The sequence below is a fragment of the Alligator sinensis genome, unplaced genomic scaffold (assembly GCF_000455745.1).
Source record: "Alligator sinensis unplaced genomic scaffold, ASM45574v1 scaffold423_2, whole genome shotgun sequence".
NCBI lineage: Eukaryota > Metazoa > Chordata > Crocodylia > Alligatoridae > Alligator > Alligator sinensis.
In genome coordinates, this window is record NW_005843263.1 from 224,386 (window position 1) to 238,871 (window position 14,486).

A 14,486-nucleotide genomic window follows, 5' to 3' on the forward strand; every position below is an offset into this window, starting at 1 on the left:
TCGGGGGGGGGGGGGGGCCCGCCCGGCCCGGGGGGGGGGCAGGGGACCATTGGCGATGTGTAGGGGATGCACATGCATTCCCTGAGCATGGCGGAGGCCCCCCTCAAAAAAGGTGTTGCTGACACTGTCAGTGGTGCCTGTAGGTGATTGCTGCTTTCCACCCACTACCCACCCCCCACCCCCCCCCCCCCGACTCAAATCCCCCCACATCCCTCCACACCCACCCACATCCCCCTACCCCCTTTCCCACCCCCTCCTGCAAACCCCACATCCCCCTATCACACAGCCACCATGTGATCAGGAAACCCAAAGCAAACATTAAAACATAGATATTTAGGATTTATTTTATTATGATGCTAGAGACACTGATAGGCTTCCAAATTTCATTAGCATTGTAAATATAACAATAAAACATTGCCCATCTGTACAATCCCCCTTTCTTTCTCTCTTTTGTTCTAATCGTGGAAGAATGTGGATTTTGAGGTATTTTAAAAAGTGAATTTGGAATGCTGCTTCAGCAGTCTAGCTGACAAAGGGGCTAGTTTCCCCAGATACCAATTGGCTGGGCCCCAGAAGCTCCTGAGGTCAAGTACCCCTGAGCTGCTGGCCAGGGCAGGTTTTTGTACTGCTGGGGCCAGGACAGGGCAGCTTTTTATACTGCTGGGGACAGCACAGGTGCTGGCCCTGGGCTCTAGCTCCCCCTGGCTGCAGATCCTGGAGGAGCTAGACAAGGTTATTTTGCCCCAAGTGGCACAATTTACTCCACAAGAAAGTGCATGTCCGAGCACGTGCGCTGAGGAAAAAGGCCCTGGCTCAAATTTGCACTGCTTCTATTTGAGCTGCTGCAAGTGCGCATGCTTGCATGTGTGGACCCGCCCTTTAGCTCTAGTTTTATCTGGGAATACCATTTTGTTTTCATGATGTCCTGTCTGGGAATTCTATTTCTACTTTCATATTTTGTTTCTTTCCCTTTTTGAATTATTTTTACTTCATCTAAATGCATTGTTTTTCTAGCTGGGTGTTCTGGATAAAAGGTAGATAAAGAAATCTTAATTGGTCTCTTCTTGTTTCATGTCATGTTCAATCTTATTTCCTTTGGCTTGCTTATCTGAAACTACAGTGTTCCTGATTTGTAAGCCTAAGGATCTCTGCATCAATGGAATCCACATTTCCTTTGGAGAGCAGACGTCAATTTCTCTAGTGGCTCCTGTACCCTGTCTCCAACATTTGGAAGACAGACCCCATCTCTTAAAGTTTTGAGAAGTAAAGCTGCTGCACTCAGCCATTCAGCCCCTCTGTCCTCTGGAATAACAGAACAACAAGTTAAGGCTGTCTAGTTTCCATTTGTTCAGATACCATATATCTTTCTTGTGCAGTTGGATCATCCAAGGGATGAGCCCTGGGACTGAAAGAATTAAAACAGATGCCTAAACTTAGGCTTCTAGACATCAAAATAAGTGGCCTAATTTTCAAGTGCATTAAACACCCAAGCAACCCACACTAGAGAACTGTGAAAATGGAGAACACTTTTTCTTCCCTAATCCTTGTCTTTATATTTTCTATTTGTTTTTCATACCTAGAAGATGTCAGGGAACCACACAAAAAAGAAGGAATCAGTACCTTTGAGTGGCCAATACTGTAAGGATGTCCTTAAATCACAGAGCCTGGGGCCAAATTTCGAGGGCTTGTCACAGCCCTGGCTGGGCTCCAATTTCACATGCAAATTGCAGCCAGCCACGCTGCTCCCCCTTATTGGTTGGGATGCCCACTTCCCCCTGGTTCAGCTCCCTGTCTAACTCTGGCCTGCACAGGGGAAAAATAACCCCCCTAGCCCCTCCCTGGCCCTGCACAGGGATAGGCCACTGCTGCTCTGATGCCCATCAGCTGGGCCCCACTGTCCCCTTACCATGACCCAGCTGTGCTCCCCACACCCTTCCCCAGCCCACACAGGGATGGGCTGCTGCCATACTGCTGCCCCCTGGCTGGGCCCTGCTGCTCCCCACCTTCCTCCCTTCCCCCACTGGCTCCATTCCCCTCCAGTCCAGTCATGTGCCCCCCCTCCCCCCAGTCCAGCTCTGTCTCCCCAGGCCCAGTCCCACTCCCCTCACCCTATCTCCCACCCTCTGCAGCACCCACTTATTTTGAGATGGGCCTGGCTGTGCCAGATGACTTTGGATGCAAATAAAATAACGCAGGACTGGGTCTGTCCCTGTCTGCTGGAGCTGCAGGGTTGAAAGACTCTATGAGGGTTGCCTGCTCACCCAATCAGCAGCCAGGGGTGAAAAAAGAAAAAACTCTTATTTTTACTTAGAGCCCAGCCTTTTTCTGATTTTTTTTGTAGGGCTCCTTTTTTCACAGACTTCTCCGATCTTCACGAAATATGCCTGATTTCACATTTTCCGCAAATATCGCAAAATCTTGATTTCAGTAAATCCCTACTGATAGGAAACAAAAGTCAGCCTGCTACCTGATAATTTATCTTGTGAAGCACTCTGTTTTACTTCTGTTCCCCATCCTTTTTTGTTCGGATACTCTACTTACTTATCCCTGTGTCCCTTCTCCAATCACTCCTAACTTCTATTTATATTCCTGACCTCACCCTATATTATATAGGACCAGGAAAATGAAGCTAGGAGCCTAGGCATGTTCAAGTCTGAGTTTAGCATGTTAAAGTCTGTTCTAGCTTACCTATGCAAATACTTTAGAATATCTTAGAACTTACTGTAGCAGCTTTGTAGCCACGATGGTCCAAGGAATGTCTGAGAAGCAAAGCTTGTTAGGTTATAACTTTTATTGGACAACTACATAGTCCAATAGGGACTATGCCCTTCCTCAGGTCTGACAACTACATAGTCCAATAGGGACAAGATGCCCTTCCTCAGGTCTGGGAAAGAAGCAGAGGTTTATCGCCCTCTTTTTTTTTTTAAGCAACTATTTTCATTTCCATTATGGGATTAAATTAAAGTAATATATTGTATTTGATGTTTAGCTTAAATGGTATCTCTTCTTTTCCAGACTTGTAGAAGGGCATATTGTGCTGAAAAGCTTGTTGAACATCTCCTCAAACAGAGGTAGGAGAGCGTACTTCAAATCATCCTTCCTAGGACTTGATAGGTAGCTTGTCTAGCACCACACTTCAAAATTAATTGGGAAAAGGCTTCAGTCTTATGCTGTAGGCCAGGGTTGCCCAAATAGCAGCCTGTGAGCTGCATGCAACCTACAACAGGTTAACTTGCAGACTCTGGGCTCTTGGGCTGGGCACCCTTCCTCCCTCCTATCACTCTCATATAGCTGTCACTGGGGTCTCGAGGCTCCCCCTCCCTCCCCTAGCTTCCACTTCTTGTTCTCTTTCCTGGGGGCACAACAGGGCTAGGAGGCCCATGGGGCCCAGGATGCCTGCATTCTGGGGGGGCTGCACCACACAAGGGGTGGTTCGGGGTTGGGAAGGTCTGGCCACTCAGAAGTTGGACAGCCCTGCTCTAGGACCTACTATAGCCCATGAGCACATCTATTTGTATAGAACTTTAAATCAAAAACTTTTGAGTTAACAGCATGTGTGACTGTGGATGGGCTGGCAGTCAACTGCAAAGTCAGGCTGACTGAAAATGAGGGTCCAGGTGCAGGGGTCAATTGGAGGACTGGATTAAGAGGGAGGAGCTGGAATAGGGAATGACTTGGCAAATTTGAAAGAACAAGGAGAAGAGGAGCCAATTATATTATGTTATTTATGTACTAACAAGAAGTATAAAGAAGAACAAGTGATATTAATTCTATTGATGCACATTCTAGATATGAAGACTTGCTAATTTCCACCAAGCAATCTTCTCTGTACAAGTTTCTACTTGCTATCAGCATAAATAATGACAGCTTTGGGTAGAGAGCAAGTTCTTAACATTAGAATACTCCTGTACCATTTAGTGAGCTTTGACTTCCAAATAAAATCAATAAAATAGGAAAAGGGAGATTTTTTATGAAATCATTCTCACTTGAACCTGATCAAACAACACACACAGCTGTGTGTAAATTGAAGCATGTAAATAGTTCTATTGAAAACATGCCACTTTTTTTTAGACTTTAACCTACCCAGAGCCACAAACATTTTTAGAAGTATAACAGCCCTAGCAAAATAAGTAATGGGAGTGTGCAGAGTTGTAATTCAGTTTAAACATAATTTAGCTTAAAAATAATAGTATTGAATAGGCCTGTGCAAAGCGGCTAGTATTCACTTGGGATTCGGATTGACACTGTCCCAAATCAATTTGGCTGAACCTAATTCGGAGATTTGGCCGCAGCTGAATCAGCCAAATCTCCAAATTGAGAGCTTTGAATCAATTTGGACCTTTTAATTGGTCTCCTGATTCAATTCGGATTCGGCGATTCGGCCACTGAATCAGGCCGAATCTCTTCCGACTTGAATCGGCACCCGAAGCTTTGCACAGCTCTAGTATTTAATGCATTGGAATAGAATTACCAAAAAGAGGTTCAGTTGTTCAACTCTGATGTATCCCTCCCCCACCCCCAAGAAAAAAGATTGCCATCAAGGCTCAGATTTATTAAATAAATAAAACTCATGTTTTACCACAATTTCTACTATAGATATTGTACCTACATTTTCCTTTTCTGTCCACAAGAGTTGTTACTGGAAAGTAATTTGCACAGGAATAAATCAGAGATTTCATTTTCACCATATACTGCAGTGAAATGAGTTGCTTGCAGGCATACTATTTATAGGTGTAAACTCCACACACAAAAACAGAGACAAGGCACGACTTAAAAGGGATGAAATTATATTATGCAACAAAATTATCATTTTATCTAGATCAGTCTGTAATCAACATGTCAAACCATTACTTATATCTGGTGCTGTTTACAAGCATCTGAAATACTACTTTGAAAAGTGTTACAGGAAGTAAGAACACAGCAACCAAGCTGATTACTTACCTCATGGTGTGGTTGATCAACTGTTCTCAGACAGCCAGCTTCCTCTCCTTAATAAGCTGGAAGACTGATTGTGTGTGCTGCTACAATAGTCCTATTTATGTGCACTTGGCCACCATGTGTTGTGGGCTGTACTGCAGCATTCAGTGAAGTAAATGGAAACTAGAAAGTGAAACTCATGCCAAGGCCACAATGCAGAAGCTGAACAAGCTGCTAGAAGGGAAATCGAAAGTTATGGTATGCAGATCTGTTTATTTTGTCCATGTTTAGCTTTATTCCATAGGCATCACTGTGTTACAGAGATTATGGCAAAAAATGCTGAAGACCTCACAGGGTATTTGGGCACATCTTTTTAATATAAACTAATTTAAGGCTGTACTTTGCTTAACCCACAAAGATGCAGGTAAGTGCAGAGGGAGGATGTGTGTGCAGCTCATGTTTTGAACAGCTGCACAATCCAAAAGCTGGGGATGAGGGATCTATTTCTATTCCTGGCTCTGCCACTGACTCACTGTAGGACTTTGGACTGGCTATCCATGTTCATGTGGATCTCACTAGGACTCAGGCATCTAAACATCTTAAAGGGGGGCAGAAGTGGCTGCTTTTGGGTCACAGTAACTGCCTTTGTGCATACTTTTATCCCATAATAACTGGAAGCCAAACATTTTACTTAAAAAAAAAAACTAGTTTTTCTGTCCAAGGCCTAAACATCATGTCCTGAAAGTAGAGACCCTACACTAGCCTCTGCTACCAGAATCCCCACAGGCAGCTCTGTGTCATGGAAAGGGACTATGTCAGTATTAATGGATATTAGGACTCATTGGTATTGCCCTCTCCTAATAGTAAGCAATAATACCTGTAACTCCTACCTAGGGATAGGGGCAACTTTGTGCTATAGAAAGAGGACATTAAGACATTTTTTAAATGAGTACAGTAAGATAAAATGGACCTTGCCCCACAGATCTGTAATCTAGACTATAAAACACTTGTTTACAAGCTGACCATATTTATCTTCTGTTCTCAAGATCTGATATCAGTATATTTATGTTTCTAGTTCACCATCTCACCTCTTTGGTTTGGTGGTGATCTTCTGCATATTGCTTATCTCAATGGATTTTTGTTCTTTGTACTTTGGTAGGCCACAGTGAGTATATCACATTAAAGTCCTGTCTCTCCCCTTGTGCCAAATCTACTTCTGCTGTTGGTGCAAAGCTTTATACTTGGTCCTCAGAGCTATCACTACGTCAGGACTCATCCTTTAGGAAGCTGTCAACTAGTTATTTGCTAGGATGCCATCAAAGCATCTTATCCCCTTTGGGTCAACATGGACAAAATATATGAGAACAAGGTAGAGAACGAACTTCCAAAGAAAAGTAGATTAACACAACATGGGAGCATCCAGAAAAGTGTGCCTGTTGCAGCATCTCAAAGCAGTTTGAGACACTGCAAGAGGCACACTGTGAACAAAAAAATGTTCCAGGTATCAAAAAAAACCAACCTGCGGAGAAGAAGTGGGACAGGGCATGGTCCAGGAATGTGCCCTAAGGCAACTGGAGGTGGGGTCTTCCAGAGAGACACTCCAGAGTGTCTCTATGGTGCTCCTGTTGCCCTTGTATGCTCCATCAGTGTGCTGAGGCATACAGGAGCACGGCAAGGTTGCAGCGTGACCCGGACCTGGGCACTGTCCCTGGTAAGTAGGGACGTGCGGGTGGAGGGGCTGTGGGTATATACGGGGGGGCTGTAGGTGTGGGGGGGATTGTGTGGGGGTGGAGGGTCTGCTCACGGGGCATGGGTCCCCCACAGGGTGCACAGTTCCCCGCAGCAGCAGCAGCTGTGGAGCACTCAGGGCCTGCTGCTGGCAGAGTCCCCCTGCGGCATGGCCCCAGCCTCCTGGCATCCAGCACCATTTATGCCTCATGTTGCAGGCCCATCTTGCCCTGGCCTGACCCAGGAATGTGTGCACCTTCGTGCAGCACCGGGCCACTGTGGCTGTCACCCGGGGGCCTGGCACCACTCACAGGGGACACATGTCGGGCCAGGCTGGGCCCTGCCTCCAAGTGCCCCATGCACTGTCAGGCTGGGCATTTACATACAGACAGAATCTGACCCGGTCTGACATGTGGCCCCTGCGACCATTCTAATAGCTAGAATGGCCCAGTGTTGCCCAAAGGTGCATGGCTCCAGGCCAGGCTGGGCTGGCTCACGACATGTGGCACAGTCGGTGCCGGGTACCACACAGCTGCTGCTGGGTGGGGGCAGGCAGTCAGTGGGCTATGTGGGGGAGGAGGGCAGGCTGTGTTCCCTGCGGGGGGCAGGGGACCCATCCCTCCTGAGCAGCATCTCACCCCCACACAGCCCCTCCACAATCCAGCCACAAACCCACCCCCCAAACCAATCCCCAAACTCCTCACCCCCATCCCCATACCCCCTGCAACTTCACTCCCACAAACCCTACACCCACCCACAACACCCCTGCCACATCCCTTCCTCCCCAAACCTCACATCCCTCCCCACAAATCTCACATTCTGCATGCCCAGCCAGCCACTTGGGATGGGAAGGACCTGCTGGTGGGAGCTGCAGCTGCAGGGGCAACTGCCACGTTGCAGCCCTGCCTTGTGCCCACACCAGTGCTGGGACATGCAATAGCAGCCTGGGGGGCTCTGGGTCCCAGGAACCACTTGGTGGGTGTGATGGGCTTGGGGGAGGGGTTGAGGTGGTAGCAGGGGTGTGTGTGTGTGTGAGAGAGAGATGGGGGTCAGGGTTGCCGAGTGCTACGGATAGGAGAGGCCACCAGAGCCAGTCTTAGAGCCCCCCTGCCCTCCTAGAGCAGCCTGTGCAGGGGGAGGCTGGCCTGGAAGAGAAGGGCCTTGACCAGCCCAGTCCCTGAGCCCCAGTCAAGGGCTTCCCAGGAATGGCATGGGGATCACTGGGGTCTGGGCACAGGCACAGGAACCAGAACAGCAAGGACTGGTGCTCCTCAGAGCCACAAAGCAGTGTATGGGACAGCTGCAGCTGGTGTCCTGGTGCTAGGATGGAGCTGCTGCCAGGAGGGAGTTAGTGGGGGCAGGAAGGGGCTGCCGGTCTGGAATGAAGGGACTTGGGGGGGGACTGTGGGCTCAGAGTAAGGGGCAAGGTGAGGGGCAGGACACCATTATATCAGTGCTGCTTAGTGCTCTACATCCTTGTGAGTGAAGGGGGCAGAGGCAGCTCTGATTTTACTGTTAAAAAAAACCAAAAGCAAATGCCAAAGTGTATAGATATTTACAATTTTTATTGTGATAATGGCACTGATAGGCTTCCAAATTGCTTCAGAATTGTAAATATATCAATAAAACATTGCCCAACTGATTGATCGATCTCTGTATATATAGTGGTGTTTTGTTTTAATCATGGAAGAACATGGAACTTGGGGTATTTTAAAGAGGGAATTTGGGATTTTTTATTAGAGAATTTGCAATTTTGAAACAGGGAGCACCAGGATTCCTGCTAGTGTGGCAAGTGGCAGGTCCCATACAGAGGAGTCTGCCCAGGACTGGCACCAGGGACCCAGCTGGAGGGCAAATAAGGTAGCTGACCTCCTGACCATTTGGGACCAGGAAGACAAGTTTTGACAGCTCAAAGCAGACCACCACACTGAGCACATCTTCCAGGCGATAGCTACCCAGATGGCAGGGCAAGAGCACACATGGCAGCAGTGCCTCACGAAGGCAAACTGTGCAGCCACAGCCCAATGGCAGTTGGCTCAGAGGTGCAGGAGCCTCTGGTGCAGTGCCCATGCCACAGTCCAGGCAGCCAAGCAGTCCTTGTCCAGGTCTGGAAGGCACGCAGACATGGGGCTGCAGGTCCAAGGGGGCAGATGCTGTTGCAGGTGGCAGCAGGTCACAGCCAGGAAGTAGCCCCTGCTGCCAGACTGCTGCAGTGGGTAGAGGGTGCAGAGTCCTCTTTAGGTCAGGGTTGCTGCAGCAGTCGAGCTGGCATAGGGCCCTAGTGCCCCCAGATACCAACTGGCTGGGCCTGAGAAGCACCTGAGAGCAAGTAGCCCTGAGCTGCTTGCCAGGGCAGCTCTTTATACTTCTGGGGCTAGCACAGGTTCTGGCCCCAGCCTCCAGCTCCCCCTGACTGCAGATCTGGGAGGAGATGGGCAGGGTCAAGTTGGCCCAAGTTTCATAGTGTCATAGTTGGTAGGGTCAGAAGGGACCTGAGCAGATCATCAAGTCCGACGCCCTGCCATGGCAGGAAAAAGTACTGGGGTCAAACGACCTCGGCAAGGTGTTCGTCTAACCCCCTCTTAAAGACCCCCAGGGAGAAGCCAGCACCGCTTCTATTGGAAGTTGGTTCCAGATCCTAGCCGCCCTGACTGTGAAGTAGTGCCTCCTGATGTCTAGTCTGAATCTACCCTCTGCCAACTTGCCTCACACCAAAGTGTATGTTCAGGCACGTGTGCTGAGACAAAAATCCCTGGCACAAATTTGTGCCGCTTTTATTTGAGCTGCTGCAAGTGCATGTGCCTATCCACATGTGTGGATGCACCCTATCTAATACTGCAACACCTTCCTCTATGACAGGGTCTTACAGCCATAGCCACATACAATACATAAATGACTTCTCATTTCCAGTAATAAAATGGAAGTAATTAGAACTCCAAACTCATTGAAGTCTAGTAAGGACCATACTTTGCTTTCTGTTAACCTTGGAAAGGTATAGAAATAAAACTGCTAGGTAGATTTCTAGTACCACAGATGACATGTGTGTGTGTTTAAGCATGTAAAAAAAGACTCCACTTTTTTTTTCTAATGCTTTATAACAGGAAAAACTGACACACTTATTTTCATGTTCCAAGCTGAGTTAAGTTTAAGAAAAAATGGTGAATTAAAAAAAAAAGTAGACAGAACAAGAAAAGTATAGAAAATAGCTTTCAACCATGTTAGTCAAAGAGTTTAATTGGTAATAATTTGGTATGCTCATTAGATTCAGAAAATGTTGCATATTCGTAAGGTTTTCTTGTATGAATTTATGCAACCCCTGTTATGAACTTACTAAGATTTCAGTTTCATTTCTAGAAAAATTGAGGCATAGAAAGCTGAAGGGGAAGCTGGCAGTTATTTGCAAACATAATGACATTTATTTTTTCTGAAGGTAAACATTGTTTTTCTTGAACTGGCTTATTAGAAAGCAGTGTCTGTTATTAGTGTTTTTGGTTGTAGCCGTGTTTATAATTACTCAGAAGACCTGTGGGTTGCACAGGACACACTGAAAAAAATGAGTATGTGTTGAGTAGTTACACAAAGTAACTTCACTAAAAACAAGCATATGATTGTTTAAAAAAATAGGTTGCCAGACACTGGATATCAGTGAGCACTTTAATATTAAAGAAAGGTGCAAAGTTGTAAATGACTTGGGTGCCTTCTGTTAAGTACTTAGGTTCTCAACATAGTGCATAGGGGAGAATTAGGCACCTCAGAATGGGATCCTAATAATACAATCATAGAAAATTAGGGTTGGAAGGGACCTCAGGAGGTCATCTAGTCCAACCACCTGCTCAAAGCACCACAATCTCCAACTAGATCATCCCAGCCTAGGCTTTGTCTAGCCAGGTCTTAAAAACCTCCAAGGATGAATATTCCACCACCTCTTGGAATAACCTGTTCCAGTGCTTTATTACCCTCCCAGTGAGAGAGTTTTTCCTAATATCTAACCTAAAGTTCCCTTATTGCAACTTTAGAACATTGCTCCTTGTTCTGTCATCTGCCACCACTGAGAACAGTCCAGCTCCATCCTCTTTGGAACCACCCCATTCCAAAGGCTGCTATCAAATCTCCTCTCAGTCTTCTCTTCTTGAGACTAAATCAGCCCACTTCCCTCAGCTTCTCCTCATAAGTCATACGCCCCAGGCCCTGAACCATTTTGTGGCCCTCCATTGGACTCCCTCCAATTTGTCCATATCCTTTCTGTAGTGGGGGGGAGGGGGAGGGTAAACTGGACACAGTACTCCAGATGTGGCCTCACGAGTGCCAAATAGAGGGGAAAAATCACTTCCCTTGATCTGCTGCTAACACTCCTACTAATGCAGCCCAGTATGCTCTTAGCCTTCTTCACAACAAGGGCACACTGTTGTCTCAAATTCAGCTTATTGTCCACTGGTACTTAGCCAGTCAGCCCACAGCCTGTATTGATGCATGGGATTGTGACATCCTAAGTGCAGGCCTTTGCACTTGTCCTTACTGAACCTCATGAGATTTCTTTTGGTTCAATCCTCCAATTTGTCTAGATCTCTCTGAATCCTAACCCTACTCTCCAGCATAACTACTACGCCCCTCACCTTGATTCTATTTTAAAACTTGCTGAGGGTGTACTCCATCGCATCTTTTAGATTGTTGTTGAAGATCTTGAACAAAACCAGCTCCAGGACCAACCCCTGGGGCATTCCACTTGACACTGACTGCCAATTAGACATCAAGGCATTGATTTGAGCCCAACAATCTAGCAAGTAGGGCTGTGCAAAGCTTCAGACCGTGATTCAGATTCGGAGATGATTCGGACAATTCGGAGGCCAAATCTGTGAGTCTGAATCGAATTGCTAGAGGCATTAGGCTTTCTGAATTGATTCGGAGCTTCCAAATCGATTTGGAAAAGATTCAGAAAAGATTCAGTGATTCAGAGATTCAGAGGGCTATCTGTATGGGGAAACAGAAACTTAGAAGAGGGAGGGGGGAGTGGGGGGTTGAGGGGGGAGGACTGACATGTCTAGCTGGCCAGTGAGCATGATTTTTCTCTGACTGCCCTTCCAATTACAGTGTCTGGGGGAGGGACATAGAAACAGCATAAAAGCCTCTGTCTGCAGACTTGTTGTGCCTTTTGTGAGCTGGCTCTGAGTGAGCAACAGCATCAGAAAGGTGCTGTGCTGCCTGGCTTGCTTCATAGTCAGTCAGTTGCAACTTGCCTGCTCCTTTTTGTTTTTAGAAAGGACTGCATAGGATTTAACTTATCTTAGCTTATCTTAGCTTAGAATCTCTTTACTTAATACTATCCAATTAATTTCTTTCAATTTTTATTTGCTCTTTTTTTTGTCCAAACTTTGAAAAAAGAAAGCTCAGTGTTTTCCCTGGCAGCATGATCCATCACTGTGCAGGGAGGCACACAGATTGCACACACACACTTATAATATACACACATAGAAAAAGAAAAATTAGATATACATAGGAGAAGAAGAGAGTCAGATTGTATATAGTAGTTATTAGTTATTAATATTATAGTTAGTTTACATAGAGACTGAAGACAGCACAGAAGTCAGATTCAGATTGAGACTAACACAGAACTCAGGGTCTTAGAAGAAGGAGATATATCAGTTTAGGAACACATTACAACACAGAAGAAGAACAAGAAGTACAGTAGTAGTAACACATTTACGTTAACAGAACATCACAGAAGAAGACACCATATATAGTTATTAATAATCAAAGCAGAGTCCAGTGCACACATGCAACACAGGGGGAATAAAATACACAACAGAGTCACACTCCACATTCAGAATTCATAAAAAATAAACATATCCCAGCAGAGAAGAAGATGACAGATGGCACACATTTTTTACATAGGCATTCATACTTATTAATGAAGCAAACAATCAAACCAGGGTCCAGTGTACACATGCAACGCAAAAGAAGAAAACATACAACACAAAAGGAGTGACGCACACACACACACACACCTTTGCAGCACAGGGAAGATTAATACGAGGCATGCTGGAAAGACAGGTACCAGGTCTTCTGGCAGGGGAGGGAGAGGGGGTAGGGGGAGAGCTGGAGCTGCAAGTCCTCACCCCCAAACATAGATGCATTCTCTTCCCAAGCAGCCATGATGCTTCTGCTGCCAGTGGAAGCAAGGAGGTAGGAGCCGTGTCTCTGCACCACCTCCCCTAAGTCCAGAAATAGGCACCAGCAGTGGAATCACTGTCTCCTCCACCCCAATGTCATCTCTCAGTGTGAGCTTCCCACTGCCAGAGGAGGAGCTGGATCTAGAACCAGGGGTGCTGAGTGACCTGGCTCAAGCAATTCTGGGGACTGTGGGGGAATCAGAGTTTGTGCTCCACACCCCTCAAAGTTCCCCTAGACCCAGGTCTCCTTCTCTGGAAAGCAGCACCTTGGGGGAGGTTGAGGTTGTGGAGACTCAGGCAAGTGGCACAGCTGAGGCAGCTCCTCCTGCTGTTGTGCCTCAACCTGCTGAGGAGTGGGATAAGGCAGCATCCCCACCCTCAACCCAGAAGTGGGTGAGTAGCGTAGTGTGGGAGCATTTTGAGCTGGCAGATGATCCCTGGTTTGCCATCTGCCAGCACTGTCGAAGGCATATCAGCCAAGGCGAGGATGTAAAACACTTTTCCACCATGGCAATGCTGCTGCATCTCAGGAGGCGGCACCCCTTTGCCCTTCTTGCTGCTCAGCCTGGCACCAGTGTGAGTATGCCGAAAGGGAAAACCCCCACTTGCTCCAAAGTCCCTTCCCCCCAAAGCAGAGGCAGGCCACCCTGGACGAGTGGGGGAAAGCTGCAGACAGAAGGGGGCAAGTTGCAAAGGCAAGGGAGATCACCCAGACCACTGGGGAGATGCTTGCTCTGGATAGCCAGCCCTTCTCCCTAGTTGAGCGGCCAGGGTTAAGGTGGCTCATGGCACTTCTGGCCCCATCTTACAAAGTGCCTGCATGCACCACCTTTAGCAGGATGGTGGTGCCCTCCCTGTATAAGGCATACAGGGAGTACTTGAGGGAGGAGCTGTGCAAGACAGGGCCGCAGGTAGCCTTGGACTTCACCTCCAACACCTGGAGCAGCTGGGATGGTGATCACACCTACCTTTCCCTCACAGGGCACCGGTGCGATCAGTCAGGTCATCAGTGGGCTCTCCTCCAAGCCAACGTGCTGGATGAGACCCACATAGCAAGGGAGATCATGGGGGCCATGAATCTCATGGTGCAAGGGTGGCTTGTTGGGCAGGTCGAGCTCACCCGCAGGTTCATGGTCATCAACAACAGAGCCATCGTTGGCATCCGCTGTGTGGCACACAGGCTGTACCTCATATTCAGGGATGCCTTGGAGGGGGACAAGGCTGCCAGTGATGGCGCCACCAGCACTACTGCTATAAGCCAGTTGATTTCAAAATACAGGAAGGTGGCGGGCTACTTCCACTGCAGCATCAAGGGGGGCAAGATGCTGCGGGAGAAACAGGCAGAGCTGAGCATCCTGCTGCACAAAATCGTGCAGGATGTGGAGACTCGGTGGAACTCCACATACCTGATGCTCAAAAGGTTGGTGGAGCAACAGAAGACCATCCATGAGATGCCCTTGCTTGGGCAGATCGGGATCAGTGGCCCCCTGAACAGAGCCAAGTGGGGTACCATCTCCCAGATCTTGGTGATCCTCAAGCCGTTCCTCGAGGCCACCTAGACCCTTAGCACTGGCGATGCCCTCCTCAGCCAGATGATCCCCATAATGAGGGAACTTGAGAACCAAATGGAGAACCAAATGGAGAATGTTCCTGGCTGGGGCAGGCTGCTGTCAC

The 14,486-nt window shown here is 47.5% G+C and overlaps 1 protein-coding gene across 1 annotated transcript in view; it reads right to left on the reverse strand.

Annotated features, from left to right (window-relative positions):
- The window catches only part of LOC102375839 (interferon-induced protein with tetratricopeptide repeats 5), an 8,672-nt gene extending 3,659 nt beyond the window's left edge, over positions 1-5,013 (reverse strand). Inside the window, exon 1 of the mRNA XM_006038142.3 lies at positions 4,942-5,013. Coding sequence (XP_006038204.1) covers positions 4,942-4,946 — 5 coding nt within the window. The 5' untranslated portion in view covers positions 4,947-5,013. The remainder of the gene's footprint in view (positions 1-4,941) is intronic.
- Positions 5,014-14,486: the final 9,473 nt, after the last annotated feature.